This window comes from Engystomops pustulosus, chromosome 10, assembly GCF_040894005.1.
Source record: "Engystomops pustulosus chromosome 10, aEngPut4.maternal, whole genome shotgun sequence".
NCBI classification, from domain to species: domain Eukaryota; kingdom Metazoa; phylum Chordata; class Amphibia; order Anura; family Leptodactylidae; genus Engystomops; species Engystomops pustulosus.
In genome coordinates, this window is record NC_092420.1 from 84,848,104 (window position 1) to 84,865,655 (window position 17,552).

At 45.5% G+C, this 17,552-nt stretch overlaps 2 protein-coding genes across 2 annotated transcripts in view; both read right to left on the reverse strand.

The window, feature by feature from the left end:
- Positions 1–288: 288 nt before the first annotated feature.
- ZNHIT6 (zinc finger HIT-type containing 6) lies at positions 289–14,623 on the reverse strand. Its single transcript, XM_072127543.1, has 10 exons — positions 14,437–14,623; positions 13,989–14,054; positions 13,798–13,904; positions 12,166–12,251; positions 11,795–11,898; positions 3,353–3,421; positions 2,288–2,368; positions 1,919–1,996; positions 1,406–1,530; positions 289–566 (listed from the first exon to the last, which is right to left on the reverse strand). Exons 1-10 carry the CDS (start codon positions 14,532–14,534, stop codon positions 532–534), a joined length of 849 nt encoding a protein of 282 aa, XP_071983644.1. The 5' UTR covers positions 14,535–14,623; the 3' UTR covers positions 289–531.
- A 1,506-nt stretch (positions 14,624–16,129) lies between these two features.
- COL24A1 (collagen type XXIV alpha 1 chain) overlaps positions 16,130–17,552 on the reverse strand; it is a 166,671-nt gene continuing 165,248 nt past the window's right edge. The window contains exon 60 of the mRNA XM_072126722.1: positions 16,130–17,422. Within this exon, the coding sequence (XP_071982823.1) occupies positions 17,279–17,422 (144 nt within the window). The 3' untranslated portion in view covers positions 16,130–17,278. The remainder of the gene's footprint in view (positions 17,423–17,552) is intronic.

Consider the following 17,552-nt stretch of genomic DNA (forward strand, 5'->3'; position numbering starts at 1 on the left):
CAGATTCAGACAGAGGTTGTTTTCAGTCGGATAAGTGTATAATATCACGTCCCCTCTTGTGCAGTGGTCAGACCCCGATAACAGGACTTATTATCTTTCCAGCGGGTGGACAATTTGTTGCGATGTTGATCGAGGTTTCACTTAAAGTGACAGTGTAAGGAGGGTTCTGGTCTCGGGACTTAGATCCGTTCTATAAAATGTTGGGATCTAGTTTGTACCCATCTCTCCTGTAGGGTACATGTGTGCGTCACAGACGTTAGTTTCTAACAGACAGCACAAGGCAGCAGAGACTTTGATTTCTTTATGATAAAACTTTGTGATTAGCCATAAAATAAACACGTTATCTACCGAGAAATCAAGAAATCTTTCAGTAAAAAAACAAAACGAAAAAAAAGTGCACCAGTGGCAAACGTTCTAGAAGGGAGACAAAGCGTTATACATGTGTCAGTATACAGCCACGTGTAATGCTGCCGCGTGGTCACACACGTGGCTGTACTATGGTGGAGCGCGGCTCATACTCCCATCATCTTCTCATCTCTGTGATGCTGACGTGGATGGACGGTTTGCTGTAGAACACAGAACAGGAATATGGTTTTATACCATGTATCAGCACAACAATGGAGCAGCAAGCCAAAGCTCCACGTTTTATACTTAAAAGGGAACCTGTCATTAGGAAGATATTTTTTATATGACGACAGTGAATTCACCAGCGACAAACAGATGGTAAACACCTGATATCGGTGCTAGAATTGACCGCGGGAGTTAGCGATGGGCGTTTGCTGCAATATACAGCAAATCCCACGCCGGTATGATGAGAGCTGACCCCCTAAGCCCTCTTCATACATTCTTTACAGGAGAGTTAGAAAATTGAGGATGGGGCGGGGTTTGAGCCAATCAGTCACTGGAAAACGTGTACATGCAGCCAGTTTCTGGTTACAGAATTGTTGGGGATGACTGCCAAATATACAATTAATGGAGTCAATTGCTTTTCTAGAATCTCCTAGATCAGTGGTGGCGAACCTATGGCACGGGTGCCAGAGGTGGCACTCAGAGCCCTCTATATGGGCACCCTTGCCCTCACCCCAGGGTAGAGTTTGCCAAACAGGACTCAAGGCCTCTTGCAGTCCCAGGCAGCCCAGGACCCTAGAAGGAAGCTACAATAATAATCCAAACTTGTTCTCCTTCTTTCTACTGTATTGGTGTCCTCAGGTGCCAATACAATTTAAACCCGTGAAAAAGCAGGGAGTCACTGCTTAAATTGTCGCATCGGTACTTTGCGAAAAATATGTGGGTTTTGGTTGTAGTTTGGGCGCTCAGTGTTTAAAAGGTTTGCCATCACTGCCCTAGATCTTCATCTTTCTTCTCTGATAAGCTGCCCACAATCAGACATCAGGCACACACCCACCTTGATCCGCCAGCACAATATCTTTCACCGCATCCTTTAACACCACGTAGAGAGTCGGATACTCAATGACCGTCTTGTGTCTGAGGTTTTCTTGAAGACTTTTACTGGGGTCCAGTTCATAGTATCTAGAAAAAAAGAAGATACACGGAAGGTTTTCTTCAAAAGGAATAAGAAGCGCTATAAGAATACACTATAAAATATGGCAGCTTGTAGACGTCACTGTATAAGGCTACATTCACACTGCCGTATGGGGGACGTATATATGGCCAATATACAGCCCCCATAGATGGCAATGGGTGCAGCACAACGGGGGCAGAACGGTGCAGCCCCCGTGGTATGCAGTTGACCGCTGTGCTACGGTACGGCGGGCAACGGCAGTGTGAATGTAGCCTAAGAATGTATCCGTCCCTTACGGCAATATCTCTTACCCTATTGGCTGTATATACGCGCGCCTCACCGCCACCCAGAATGTAATGTGTGAACAGAGCCCCAAAAATCACATGACAATCTTACCTGTCCTGCCCGGGAGATTTCCTTCCCGCCACCATGAACACCTTCACATCAGACGGCGATTGTACGTAGTCTCTCAGTCTGGAAAACAAGTAGAGACAGTGATGGTTCTTATGGTGATAAGAAGCCGCTTTAGTGACGGTGATACTCCAGGGACAATCACTATCGATTGTGGACTTCATATTGGGACATCCACCGCATGTTTAGGACCCTGGTCTAGCGTAGTGATCCCTGGAGGGTCTTTTCTGTGTGAAAAAGTGGGTGAGATAGAACAACCCTTATATTATCTATTTATGAGCCAAAGGTATTACATTCCAGGTACAACCCCTCCCTCCCCCCCCCCCCCCCCCAGGACATGCAATCAGGACATACTTTTGACGAATGGTGGGATCCGACTCTGTTGGGTCGATATAGGTTTTCAGGATCTCATTGAGCGTTTTATTCTCCCGCACCCTACAAGACATGAAGAGACAGGAATGAAAGGATCTAGGGAGACGATATGTTTCGGCAGTCACTTTTAGAGGCCGTCAAGAAGTTGGTCAAGGTGGCCGTAAACGTTGGGCGATCCAAAGACATTTTACATGACTAGTCAGCAATCAAACAAGTCCGATGTCCACCAGAGTCTCCTGTGATGGAAGATGTTAGGGAAAAGAATGATCGGGCCGCTGGAATTTAACAGGATCATAACAGACACAACTACAGGAGCCTAACAGCCCTAATGTAGTCAATAATAATAATAATCTTTATTTATATAGTGCCATCAAATTCCATAGCGCTGTACAAATCATAAAGTCAATGTAGTCTATTGGATAACTACGATATCCTGAGGATCATGCGCATGTTAACCTAGCGTTTGGCTTTAGCCACCCCCCCCCCCCAAGTATTACCTCTCAAGTTATGACTAGAGATGAGCGGACCTGATGTTTCCGTTCAGGGTTCGGTTCCACGAGCCTGACATATTTTTCAACAGCCACTCTGAAAAAGTGACGCCCCGAGCCGTGGCTGTGATTGGCCAGGGTGACAAACCCAGAACCCGATCACAAAACATTGGGACCACTCATCTCTAGTCTCTAGTTATGACATAAATGTAATGAGGACCCATTTTCCAGGACAATGGAAGTGGGGGAGGGTTTGAAGATTGTGGTCACTGTAAATGGAGAGGTGGGTGCTCATGTGGTTTATTCACTTCTATATAAGTTTCAAGCAAACTTTCTTAGCTCTTTAGGTCACATTGAACAAAAGATGCAGCTGCTCAGGTGCCGCAATGTTTCCATCCACAACGGAAGGTTCCGTGGGACCAACATTCTCAAGGTAGGTGCCGATCCGACACTTACCAGAAATTTATAGCATGCCCTTTGTAGGAAAAAATGGGCAAAAATCTATTTACATATATTCAGGTCAGACTTTTGGTAGGTATAGCTATACATCTAGAATTACCTCTTTTCCGTGTACTCGGCCTGACTCTGCGGAAACTGAAGGTTTACATGCCAGTAAAATCTTTGTTCTCTAGAATCGGAGAGAGAGACAAAAACACAACGTAAAATATACCACATCACACTTTCCGTCCATTAAAGCTCAACACTTTCTAGATTTGTATTGGGTCCAATTCTCCGTATCAGAACTGGGGCCCATCATCCTACATATTTCCCCACCTAAACCCGAATAACATTTGGTTGCTAGGTCCGTCTATAGCAAAGCTGTCCCGTCCCTACACATGAGAGTTATAAAACGCGTCTTTATGGTCTCAGGACTGGACGCTCGCCCGAGGAGCAGCCCTGACTGAGGTAATGTTCATGAAACACGCCTGGGCTCCTGGCTCCCGAGCTGTCATGACTTCTCCCACACTCTCTGCGTCACTAACGTGACTTGTCTCTCCACGGGATGAGGAGGCCTTTGATGCTTTCCCAGATTGGCATTGCCCAGGACCCGTATAAAGAAACATTGATGTCTGGAAAAATTCACGGGCTGAACGCGTGATGTCAGAGTAGACTGGGAATGTCTGACAGGCGTCCATTATAAGATGTCTCCTGGCTCTCTGCATGTCTGAACTTATGTTATATATTATGTAATATAGGAACCAACCCCATTACATGGCTAAAAGGCTCGTCTGAGGCTAGAAAAAAGGATGACCTTGTATTTTACCCATTTTCCACACTATTAAGCTACATTCATAACTCTTTTTATGTATACGCTCAGTATATACACCAGAGAAGCTCCTGGCGTGTAGACTGAATGTATACCTAGACTTATACTGGCTCACAGGACGTATACTTTTTCCATCCTGCTCTCACCTGCCGAGTGATGTATACACTCAGCTGCGGCCATAGGAGTCTATGGGGGACAGATGCAAAGTGTTGCTTCCATCCCCGGCCTCCACTGAGTATGCTTAGGGAGGTCCCCAGTGATGTAGCAGTCCATATAAGGACGGTGACACCCCTGGTGGAAACATGCTCAGTAATTGGCAGGGGGAAGGGTAGGAACAGGACGACCTCTCCAACTACAGCTGCATGATCCTGGCCCGCTGTTGTATTCAATGCCGGACTGACCCATCAGAGGGAACTCTTTTGGACAAGGCTCTAACTTAGAGAACCCAAAATAAAGGCTACTGAGATCTATTTCCTAGCGCTTGATAAAGGTGAGCCTTCGGAATAATTTTAACTGGTGGATCCAAAGAACCCCCGTCCCACGATGGTTGTATTGGTATATAAGGAAAACACAGTAGAGCTACAACATAGAGGGTACGTGGCCTTAACACAGCCCTTACCACTACAATACTAAACCGTCCCCCCAAGAGCATGTTCACGAGTCTTCTCTTCTCTAGAAGGGGGTCCCTTCATGTAGTCATCCGTTAGGGGACATTGGTCAGTTGTGTCTAGAGTTTGAATCCGGTCCCCACAGTAGATGTCAAACAACACCCCTTTAAGATTTGAAGGATACCCCTTAAGGGTAGCGACTTCTAAAGGAAAAGGGTTAATAAATCAAATATAAAGTGACTTCCAAAAATTATGACCCATTTGATGGTCTCACCCCTGTCATTACCAGTAAGCGCTCTCCACAAGATGGACTTTTAAGAATGTGAAAATCTTATTTATTTGGAAGTCGGGGGGAGTAACAGAAACCCTGCAGCTTGCTCTATAACACCCTGTCCTCCAGCTCCGAGAGCGGCTCTGTCCTATCATAACACGGCAGCGTCCACCACCAAACAAGCCGCCCGGTACAAGCAGGCTTTGTCTGTAAATATCCCGGTACAAGCAGGCTTTGTCTGTAAATATCCAGGTACAAGCAGCCGTTTTAATCAGAATCCATCTTTTAACACTCGATCCGATGTTTTGATTCCAGGTCAGTTTCCCAGAACAAACACGACGCGTACAAGAGGCTTGTGTGAGCCGCCTGCGTGCTGGACGCGGCACATGGGAAGAATGTGGGCCGCCAGGAGCTGCGCTCAGATTCCTTTGGAGCGTTGTAATGTTTGTGAAGCAATAAGTCCGAGGCTCGCAAAACCCAGAAAAATCTCTCACTGATTTCCATTTGGTTTCCGCCCCTGGTATGTAGAAAAACACTGGAAAACTCAAGGCTGCTTTGAAGGGTTTCATTTTCAGAGAAGTAAATAGATCTCTACAGAGGATAGAAAGATGGTAGACAGCGGACAGGCGGTCGGTCAGTCAGTCGTGCAACAAAACAGACGAATGGTCAGGCAGTTAGTCGAGCAAAAATAAAATCGGTCAGTTAGTTGAGCAAAAAACGGTCAGCCAGTCGAGCACAGATCAGTCAAACGTCCTGTCAATTAGTTGAGCAAAAATAGGTGGAATGGTCAGTCAGTTAGTCGAGCACAGATGGGTCGGTCAGTTAGTCGAGCACAGATGGGTCGGTCAGTTAGTCGAGCACAGATGGGTCGGTCAGTTAGTCGAGCACAGATGGGTCGGTCAGTTAGTCGAGCACAGATGGGTCGGTCAGTTAGTCGAGCACAGATGGGTCGGTCAGTTAGTCGAGCACAGATGGGTCGGTCAGTTAGTCGAGCACAGATGGGTCGGTCAGTTAGTCGAGCAAAAATCAGTCGGTCAGTTGAGCAAAAGTCAAACAGTTTCAGCAAAGATCGGAAGGCCAATCTAAAACTGGTCTATCGATAAATATGAGATCTAAGTACATTTTCTTATTCACAGAGTACATTACTTATCCCTAGTCAGGAGGTGACATAGGGGGGTTGGATCCCCTTGAATTCATAATCCCGTACTTGGTGCAAAACCCTATGGAAGAGCAGCCATACTGGATCCAGCTACTTTCCTTTCTTAACCAGTTGGATAGTTGTTTAGGCAAACCTCAGGTATGATAATCAATGCTCTCTGTGACCATAAGTATAAATCGATGTGGGGGAGGGGGGGGGGGGGTAAGGTACCATCATCATATAAAGTGTTTGGCCCACTACCAGTTATGACCTATCCCCAGAATCCTTGCCCATTACGATATAGGAGAAGCAGAGCCGTGTTGGTTTTAGGGCATAAATCAGGTATTAATGCACTTTACTACCTACAGGGATTGTCTTGGTAACACAAAAGGTGGTGACAGAATTACAAAATATTTCGCCAACGACTTCCGTCTAGAGAAACGTTGAAATTACTTGAGACTTTCTGCGATTTCTTGATTTTACCCCCCAACTCCCAAACACCGGAAAGTGAACTCTATAGAGGACGGGATGTTTAGCAGCCGCGCGGTTCATTACATAACGTGCCGTCCTATGGAGGGGGGAAAAAAACTGTGAAAATAAAGATTTCCATAGACGCCATCCCAGAACTTTTCCTAGAACTGCTTCCTGCCAATTCATCTCCTGGCACGGCTGGCATCTTCACAGCTTTCTATTAACGTCTATGAGGCCTGGAACGAGAAGACCGCCCCCTACAGTCCAATCTCTGTCATCCATCATTTCACACTTTATCCCTTTAGGATGAGATCATATCTGAAAATTACATATTTCGATGAAAAACCAACATGCGGGTCCGGGGCCTGTGATCTGCGGCCGGAGAGGAGTCTTCCATGTGCGGGCGCTGTACATTCTCCTTATGTAACCAGTGTCTTATTTCCTTCGCTGTGTAACCATCTGACCACATCCACATTGTATAAACACGTGCTGCGGGAACGGGGAGTAGAGAAGGAATCGCAACGTCCTACAGATGTGGTCGGCGGGCGGCACGCTTTCTTGGAAATGCAGATTTTTTTTTCTGCACACGGTTTCGAGTACTACAGAAAATATCAGCGGTGTAACAAGCGATGTCCGGGGTATAAGCAGAAGGGTAATCGGGCTGTGAAGGTTAAGTGTACATGATTGAACGGGAAAAACACTCCGTCTCCCGGCTGGACAGATTTGTTCACACTGCTGGGGACAGGTCTCATACCCTGCATCAATCCGTAGTGATAGATTATGCATGGAGTCCCTTCTTCCCTGCTGTGATCAAGACTATAGTTTGGCAGGGAAGCAGGGACTCCCTACATCATATGATGATTGGAATACCTTCCTTGGCACTGTAGTGCCCAACAGTAGGCAAGCACATTGTTTCTGGCCTGCACCAAAACCTCTGGTCGTCCCAGTTGAAAAATCTGAGGTGAATCTACGCGAAACATATGAAGATTCCATGAGGATTCTGGCCTGGATTTTGCTGCAGATTATTTCCACACAATAAACGGAAGGACAAGAAGCTAATACGAAAAAACTGATCAAAGAGCATCACCTGACCAGATCGGGTGGGTCAGAATCTGGGCCAAATATCAAAAATGTTCAGTTAATGGGGTTGTCCACTTTTATTAAATAGTTTCTGTATAAATTGCTCACAGTTTTCTAGATCTCTGCTTGCTGTCATTCTATAGGAACTGCTTACTTCCTGTGGATAAACATGCACAGCTTGTTATATCCCTGGTCATGTGATGTCACACAGGTAAACGGCTCGTTATATCCCTGGTCACATGATGTCACACAGGTGCACCGCTCGTTATTTCCCTGGTTACTCGATGTCACACAGTTGCACTGCCTGTTATTTCCCTGGTTACGTGATGTCCCACGGTTGCACCGTCGTTATATCCCTGGTCATGTGATGTCACACAGGTGAACTACTCATATCCCTGGTCATGTGATGTCACATAGGTGAACCACTCATATCCCTGGTCATGTGATTTCAACACAGGTGCACCACTCATATCCCTGTTCATGTCATGTCACACAGGTGTACCACTCAGTATATCCCTGGTCATGTGATGTCACACAGGTGCACAGGTGACAAACAATGACTCTCCCTATGGAATGACAGCAAGCAGAGATATAGATAACAGTGAGGAGTTGATACAGAATGTATATCAGGAAATTTTTCATTGCACGAACAATATTAATTATTAACTGAAAATGGACAACCCCTTTAAAAAGAACCGATTTGGGACGCTATACCACCCACAGGTCTTTATGGAGCGGTGATTTAGTGTCCCAAATCACCCTTTCCCAAGTCATCCCACAGCTATTATACTAAGCCCGATGAGGGGCATTGGATCCATATCTGGTGCTCCCAGCACCCGCGCAGGGTAATGTAGGCGGAGCCCTACACCCTGGCATAACGTTGGCACATGCACAGTGAGGCCGTGGTGTAGGACGCCAACCCCACTGCAGGGGCACAGGGAGCACCGGATCAAGTTAACTATACAATAATTTTAATATCAGGAACAGAGGGACTTGCCAAAGGGCGAATTGGGACAATAAACCACCGATCCATAAAAGACCTGTGTGTGGTTCAGTGTCCCAAATCCCCCTGACAAGTCCTATTAAATGACAAGACCCTAATGGGATCCCCTATAAATTACTCAACCCAGCAAAGTAAGTCTGAAGTCTGTGGGAGCCGCGGACCATGTGATCCCCGCTCCCCCCCAGCAGCAGGACCCGGGACTTCTACTGTAGGTGGGTGACATGACCCATGACTCCTGCGGACCTCAGAGCAGCTTTAGCAGGATAAGTACAATATTGGTTACTGTATTTGGGTCTTGTACTCGTCGGGGGTGAAGTTTGTTGACCCCTTTAACCCTTCCTTAACAGACTGGAGCGGGTACATTACGCTCCTAGGTGGGAGTCTCTAATAAAGTTGGAATATGATATTAATACACATTTGTCTATCCCCAGCGCAGCCGCACACACATTTTATAGGGTCACATACCTGCCGCACCTGAGTACATAACTACATGAATGCCCCCGGCTTCCCACATCTGAGCCGACCACAAACATCCCCTCTCGGGTCCCTACCACCCAGTGGCCGCTGTTTACTCGTTGGCTCAGGAGCCGGATCCAGGCCGCAGCGCTCGGGCCTCGGCCATATGAATGGGGGGCTATGTTTACGGGGCCAGGAATTTGCACAGAAGCCGCACTCAGGCCCAGAAAAAGAATTGACTGTCAATGCAGTTTGATTTGGCAGAGGACCATTACATTTCACATCCTGGGGTTACTCTCCGCACCGCAGACAACATCTCAATATGGGTCTCGCCGAGGTGCGAAGAGTCAGAACCAACTGCGATACAACTTACACGCTATTCCCAACTCCAGCCACAATCGCAGGACAGACACACAGCAAACAGACCGAGGGACCAGACTGGAACCCGAGGAGGGAGATGTATATTCCAGGGCATACAAGATAAAGCCTCCCGCTACTTCCACTTATAAACACGGCAATGAGATGACAACAGAGAGTAATAACGGGAGGAGTGCAAGGGATCATGTACTGTAATATAATAGAAGGAAGTATACAGCAACAGCCTGGAGAGCAGCATCTCCTCCCCCATAACAATCAGCTGTTAGGGTCTCCATCTCTTAGTCACCCAACTGATAGGAGAAATCCACATTACTGACAGATCAGACATCCTTTATCAAAATTAAATAAATACATGTAAAAACATCTCCCTCCCACCACCAGGAGCAGGCAGCATGTTATAGAGCAGGAGGAGCTGAGAAGCAGCATTTTGTTCCTATTTATTGCTCTAATGCAGTGGATGTCCCTTCCTTGAGTCCACACTTACAGGAATGCTGTCACTCAACAAGTATTGGAGTGTGACCCACAAAGATTTCAACAACTGGATTACAAACTGCTCTATAACATGCTACTTGCACATAGGACTACTATGTCATGGAGACAAGTTCCTTTTAAATCCTTTATGATCAGGTTTGTCTTCATACAATTCTATTGTGTGTGTGTATCTGCTCTTGCATATATATTATAAGTGTATCTATATATATACCCTGTGTATGTGTCCTTGTATATCTGACAGGGGGTCGGCAGCCGAGTAAGAAGCAGTACATGAAGTGTCCGTCTCCCCTCGGCTGTAATGCAGAGAGAGAGACACCCAGTGGACAAGCCGCGATGTGATCTCCTCCGCACAGGACGGGGGATTATTTTAGTTTCATGTTAAGATTAGTTTTTCCCTTTCAAGTTTGATCAACACATAATTCAGCTGATTCCCTTTATCAGAGAACCGATATTACCCCCCCCCCAACCAAAACACGACAGGTCACAAAATAGAGACAAAAATGGACGGCAAAGACCCTGAACTGAACCCAGTGCGAGCCGGCAAATAATAAAGTATCTCTGAAGTTTTCTGAACTGTTACGAATTTTTGTCAGGGTCGGGTGCGATCAGCGGCAGCCGATACTTGGGATATTTTTAGCCGTTAATTTGGGTTGTCAATGAGGTATCAGCAATCTTACCCCATATCACCCACGTACAGGATAGAAAGTGATTGGTGGGAGTTTAACCGCATTGATCACCAGAACACAGATCCACAAGGTTCCAATTTATACAGAGCATCAATAATAGTGGCAAAATTTCCACTTTTTGTTACAAATAATACATGTACAATAACAGTACAGGCACTGAAAGTCAGAACAGGAATATTTTATAATTGTTTTTTTGTCCCAGTGACAATTGGATTTTCAATATTTTGTGCTTTATCATTAAAACTTCATTACAGACACGTTACAGCTGATCATTGCAGCCTCGGATTGAAGTAAAGCATTCAGAGACTTCACCACAGGTCACAGGGGGCAGAGGGGTCCGTCTGTAACTAGGGGTTGCCAGCAAATAATTGATATGATTTGTGTAGTGAAAAGTTATAGAACTTTCCAATATACTTTCGGTATCAATTCTTCACAGTTTTCTAGATCTCTGCTTGCGGTTTTCTTGCTGTAATGCAACAGGAAGCTTCACTGTTTACTTCCTAACAACAGTTCATGGTCATGTGATGTCACACAGATGCACGGCTCGTTATATCCATGGTCATGTGGTGTCACACAGGTGCACGGCTCGTTATAGCCCTGGTCATGTGGTGTCCCACAGGTGCACGGCTCGTTATAGCCCTGGTCATGTGGTGTCCCACAGGTGCACGGCTCGTTATAGCCCTGGTCATGTGGTGTCCCACAGGTGCACGGCTCGTTATATCCCTGGTCATGTGGTGTCTTATAGGTCTCTGCACGCCTCTTTAGCAACACACAGCTGTGATTACACGAGCTGTGCACCTGTGTGACATCACAAGACCAGGGATAGAACAAGCAGCGAACCTGTGCGACATCACATGACCAGGGATATAATGAGCCGTGCACCTGTGCGACATCACATGACCGGCGTTTATCTACAAGAAATAAACAATGAAGCTTCTAGCTGTAGGACAGCAAGCAGAGATCTAGAGAACCATGAAGAATTGATACAGAAAGTAAATTGGAAAATTCTATAACTTTTCGTTAGGCAAACAATATCAATTATTTGCTGGAATCTGTTGAAAATGGACAACCCCTTTAAGTCAGGGACTGCACTTACTACTCTATTCACTCCCTATTCATAACAAAAAAATATAAATAAATTCAAAACTTACTTTCTATTGAAATATGTTGAATTTGCTTTTCTTTTTGCAAAACCGACCGGCATTATCCTCAGATCAATGTCTTGTTTCCGAGCTTTGCTTTTCAAAAGGTTCAACTGAAGGGGAAAAAAAAAAACGAATGGCAAACAGGTGAAATTTCAGAATTAAAAAAAAATGTCCACCCCCTGCCTGGTACATATACAACGGCCATCACTAACCATGGAAATAGGCTAAAATTGTGCGTTTCGGCGCTGTGCACATGTACAAGATACACTATGGCGCTTTACAGCACGGGGTCTAAAGGAACACAATGTGACCAGCTTCATGCGCACGGCCGACAGAGACATCACAGAGAAGGTTCTATTACCAAAATAAAGACGTACAAACTTATTTGACGCGTGCCGCGATATCATGACGTCCCTCATGGCAGCATCGGCCACTCTGCCCGCATCCTCCAGAAACCGATAATCTGTGAGGTAAAGAAAGATACAAGACAATCATCTATCATGGAGACCAAATTTATATAAACTATAAAATATAAAAAGGGTCTCAATTTTTCCATAATATTGGATAATAACTTTTCATACTGCAGTGTATAGACTTGTGTAAGAGGTTGTTGTGTGGAACGGATGACGGACTGTACGAACTACTGATCACGATTTTTTTTTCTTTTAAATCTTTTACGGAATTGGAAAACGGCGTAAAATTGGCGATTTGGACATTGGATCGTTATTTTACATTACAGGGTTCACTGCCAGGATTAACCATTTTTAGTTTTCTATATATAATTTTGGGATTTGGCGATACCTAACATGTTTAGGATTTTTTTTGTTTATTTTTATTTGAGTTCTATGAGAAGGGGTGATTATTTGAACTTTTAGGTTTTTCAAAATATTTTTTTTTTCCATTCTTCAGCCCCCCTAAGGTACATTAACCCTATGGGGTCTGATCGTTCCTACCATATACAGAAATCCTACTATATTGTAGTATATTGCAGTAACAATGTGTAGCAGCACCAATGGTGGGTGTTAGCTGCAATGTGTCCATGAGCCCTCTCCATATTACCCTTGAGAATGACCAATAGGTTTAAAGGATCTACCTCCAGGATCAAGGATTGTGAACCAAGTACACTTACATGATGGTGTGCGCCCCCCTTTGACAGGTTCCACACTTTTTTGACTGATAATGCCCCACTTTTTACAAATAAAGGCTTTTAAAATTAGGCAGGGGCTCTGGGTTACATAGGTGTTAGAGTCTGGAGCCCTTCAGGCGTATTTGCATAATTTTTAAAGCCTTTTTTTTTCCCAATAAAACAAGGGCATAAGAAGCTTAAAGAAGAGCAGATCCTGCCAGAGGGGGCACACACCAGTATGTCAGGGTGCTTGGTTTACAATCCTTCATCCAGGTGGTAGACATGCTTTAAAAGTTGGTTATACCCCAGGACAGAGGATAACAATCTCATTAGTGGGGTCCTGACTGCTGGGACTCCGACCAATCACAAGAAAAGGGGTCTCGTTCTCACTAAGTGAAGGAGCGGCACAGAGAGAAACCTTACGCTCCATTCAATACTAATCTGTGTCTCTGCAGCTGATGTTATCCACAACCTCCAGTATTTCTGGCCGTGCATTCTGGGAGTTATAGTTCATGCAGCAGATGGAAATCATGGACATGGCCAACTATCTCAGCTTTGGAGAAGACTGGATCTGCAAGACAATGATGTAAGTAGGAGTCAGCTGTGTTTGTGAAACTACAACTCCCAGCATGATCCATTCACTTCTTTGGGAGTTAGCATACATGCTGGGGGTTGTAGTGTCACAGTAACTAAGGTGTGGAGGGTGCCGAGTCCTGGAGCAGGGCAATTCTTCTCTCCTCCTGCTGTCAGGATGTGATTGGGTTGAAGTTTTACAATCACTGGAAAGCAAAAAGGTAAAGGACCCCCATCATTCCCAAAACGAGGAAGGATGAGGGTTGTGATTAGTATACGACAATCTGTGCAATGTGGACTCATCACTTACCACTCAGTAGATGAATGTCACTGAATGTACTTAAAGGGACAAAAGCCGTCTTATCCCTGACCCCGCTGCATGTGACGTCCACCTTATGCTTCTTCACACACGGTAAACTGCGGGGAGAGGAGAGACAGAAGGAATGAGGAAAACTGGGAAAATCCTGGAGAAACCTACAGGATCCACACGTCCCCAGGTACCTGCAGGAATACTTCAGACATCGCGGACACTTGTACTTGGCCTCTTCATTTCCACACGTCTCACAGCTACAAGAAAGGAAGAGAATAAGGAAATATAACATCAGAACCGCAGATCCTCCTGCACATGAAGAAACAAGCAGAGAATCCGAGACGTGGCACGTGGGCGCCGCTTATCTCTGCCTGCAGATGCCACAAGAGCAAGGGAGACATGTTCGGGGCCTGAGCTGCTGCAGAACATCATAATATACTTCAGCGACTGGAGAAACTGGGCTGGAAAGAGGTATGGTGGAAGAGGAGAATGTGGACAGAACACTTTACCAAAAGAGGTTCTGCAGCAGCTGTGTATAGTGACGTTATTTCTCAGCAGTTTCCACTCCTTTCCACACACTATCAGGTCTGGCATGCTGGGCGTTGTAGTGCCACTCCATCCAGAGCTGCCTGCCCTCACCTGTATAAAGACATCTTCCTCTTGGGTCGCAACGTGTGTTCCCATTCTTCAGAATCAGACCCGATCCCCAGTGTGTCCGATACCAGCAGAGGCTCCATGGCAGCTCCCGTCTCCACACGTGCGGCCTACTTCCGGTATCGCTGTGAGATTCACCAGGTAAACAGGAAGTCATCGCGGCCATATTGTGCGTGGCGAGATACGCTGTACTACAAAAGGACGAGCGGCCATATTGTGTGTGGCGACATCCGCTATACTACAACAGGACGAGCGGCCATATTGTGTATGGCGAAATACGCCAGAGTAAAGGAAGACGATCGGCCATGTAGGAAGTTGCGGAAAACGTCATACGCTAAACTACTTAGCGGCCATGTTGTGGCTGGCGGGTGGATGGCGACTTGGTTGTGTGTGGGACGGGGTCGTTACAGGAGATTACAGAATAAACTATGCGCTTTATTGTTACTCTTTACGTATGAACTATAGTTCCATATACTTTTACTAGTAATAGAACTTTCTTTTTATGACTAAATTCAGCAGCTATGTTGTAGGATAAGGATAAAATTGTAGACATCAAGTTGCCTCAATTGGGAGACATAAAAGCAATTGAAATACAAAGGGCTCCCCCTAGTGGCGGCTGATGGCATCATAAGTTTCAGACCAGCCTGTGGCCATAACCTGGAGCAAGGTGTTTACCCCTTAACTCCTAACGTCCGGATCTGGTGGGATAGTCCTGGATAGAGATGAGTAGACGTGAAGTGTAAGTTCATGTTCGCCATTGGGGCGCGTTCCTCCCGTTAGTGGCGTTAATTTTACAGATTGTCAGCTCAGCCAATATGTCCGAGTTAGGAGGAACACACCCCAACGCTCAACCTTTTGTTTGGGGTCAGCTTTGCTGTCCCCGTACTGCAGGAGGTATGTCCCCTGGACGCAGATAGAGTTGAATGCAGTGGTGATGCTGGGAGCCATTGGCTTTAAGTTGTTGATTTGTACATGTCAGACTCTCATCCGGTGCAACCTTTTAGACCCAAAAATAAAAATTTATACAATTCCAATATACTTGTCACACACTGAAGTGTGGGAGAGTCTCTTGGGGCAAAGTATGTGGACCACGAGAAGGCATGAACACGGATGGCTGGCAGTACCTTGGATGGCTGGCAGCACCTCGGATGGCTACTGGGTTACCGGACCGCCACAGGAGTACAGGAACACGGGAACACCACAGGAACACGGAGGCGTCTGTAAACACTCTGGAAACTCGGAGGCGTCTGGAAACGCTCAGGAGACACGGAGGGCTTTCTCTTCAGCAGAATGACCCGGAAGATCCGGCAGGGGATGCTGGGAGTTTCCAGAATATATTGCAGAGCCGGGATGCCAGCGCCAATTAGGAGGACGCTGGCCCTTTAAATTCCTGGAGTGTGTGCGCGCACCCTAGCAGCGGGAGCATGCGGCCTAGTCGGAGGAGGCGTGCGGCCCGGACGGAACCACAGCCTGGGGCCTGGAGAGGTAAGTACAGGCCGGGGATGGGGCAGCACATATCGGAGCACTGGTGTACCCACGATCTGCAACATGGATCGCAGGGGCACCTGTGACAAAGGACAGGGCCGGGGCCACGCCACAGGGGCCCTATTCATCAAAAGTAACCCAAAACTTACCCCCTTAGTAAATACATAGCGCAGAAATTGGACGCAATCGTACAGCGCGGTTTTATTAACACTTAGGCAGATTTATTTTTTATTACAGTGGTAAAAAGACGACTGACAATGTCATTTTATGATGAAAGGTTAAAATATACAACGTAGCAACATAAACAATACACAGCCGGACGCTTCCAGCCCGACGGAATATTCATCTTCTCCAACCACATTTTTTTTTTCCGGGTTTTGACTGAAAACATGTAATTTTTTATTGTTCTGAATTAAATAAAAAATAGCACCAATTAATATTGCAAAAAAGAAACAAAAAAACAGCTAAAACGATTACAATTATTATAACTTAACATCAGCATTTTTTTCTTAAAATATCCGCTGTATTAAAATTTCAATACATGTTACAAAATATATACACACTTTAACAACACGGATGCCATCGGATGTTGGGGTAGAGGGGGGGGGGGATTTTTTTTTTTTATTGAACAAGTCTAAACTTTATTTGCAAGTTGTTGTACGATATGACTTCTATGCATTGTATATGCGGTGCTATCACAAAAATAGATGGATCCTTTCACATAAATAAACGTCTACTGAAATGTTTGGATTTCGTATGGAAAACGGGAGAATTGATGTAGCCAGCACATACAGAAGTGAAGCAATCTGGGTTTTTTTTCCATTTAAGCCATTAGCACCTTGTTTGTCTAGGACCAGGCAACACAGAAGAGGTAGGGTACCATCTCACCAGAGGTATACGTCCGCATAGGACCACGTAGTGTTTCGTCCCGTTGCCGTCGTCGCAGGTCAGGTGATCGTTCTCTCCTCCGATCAAGGAGATTAAAATTTTTTTTTATTTAACACATTATTGCACTTTCCAGAGTAGTAACCAGTACTGCTCCTCGGCAAGCGACTGCTTCCTTAAAGGCAACTTGTACAGTGCTTTCATATATGTCTCAAGGTTGTATTTATATATATATATATAAAAAGATTAATAAAAAACTTAAATACTCTATCAATATGAAAGTTCTTTATCTCCTGTGAAATATGTCCTTCTTAGGAGGAAGTCTCTTCCGGCTTCTATAGAAGATTGGCCACACAATGGTCTGTAATAGTCACGCAGTGGGGGGGACACTGCTACCTTCCTTTTATTTTATACGCTCTTTTATAGCAAAGAGACTTGCGCTTAGCAGCTGTCCCTGTCAGAGGAAGCAGACTGGACCGTTCTCCAGATAATGCTGTCCTTTCTGGAGGGGGGCGAACGTAGACATGTCAACAATGGGGACTTGGTTTGTCTCGTGAGTGTGAAACTTGAATTTCGTCTTGTGCCAGCTGCCGTCCTGTACCTGCAACGCAGAGAGTAGAGATCAGCATAATCGTGGCCTCGGTACCAAGCTGCCTATTTTCAGGCACTCTGTCAAATACGGTAGAACCAAATAGATTCAACCTCAAATTTAAACTTTGGAGATTTTCAAA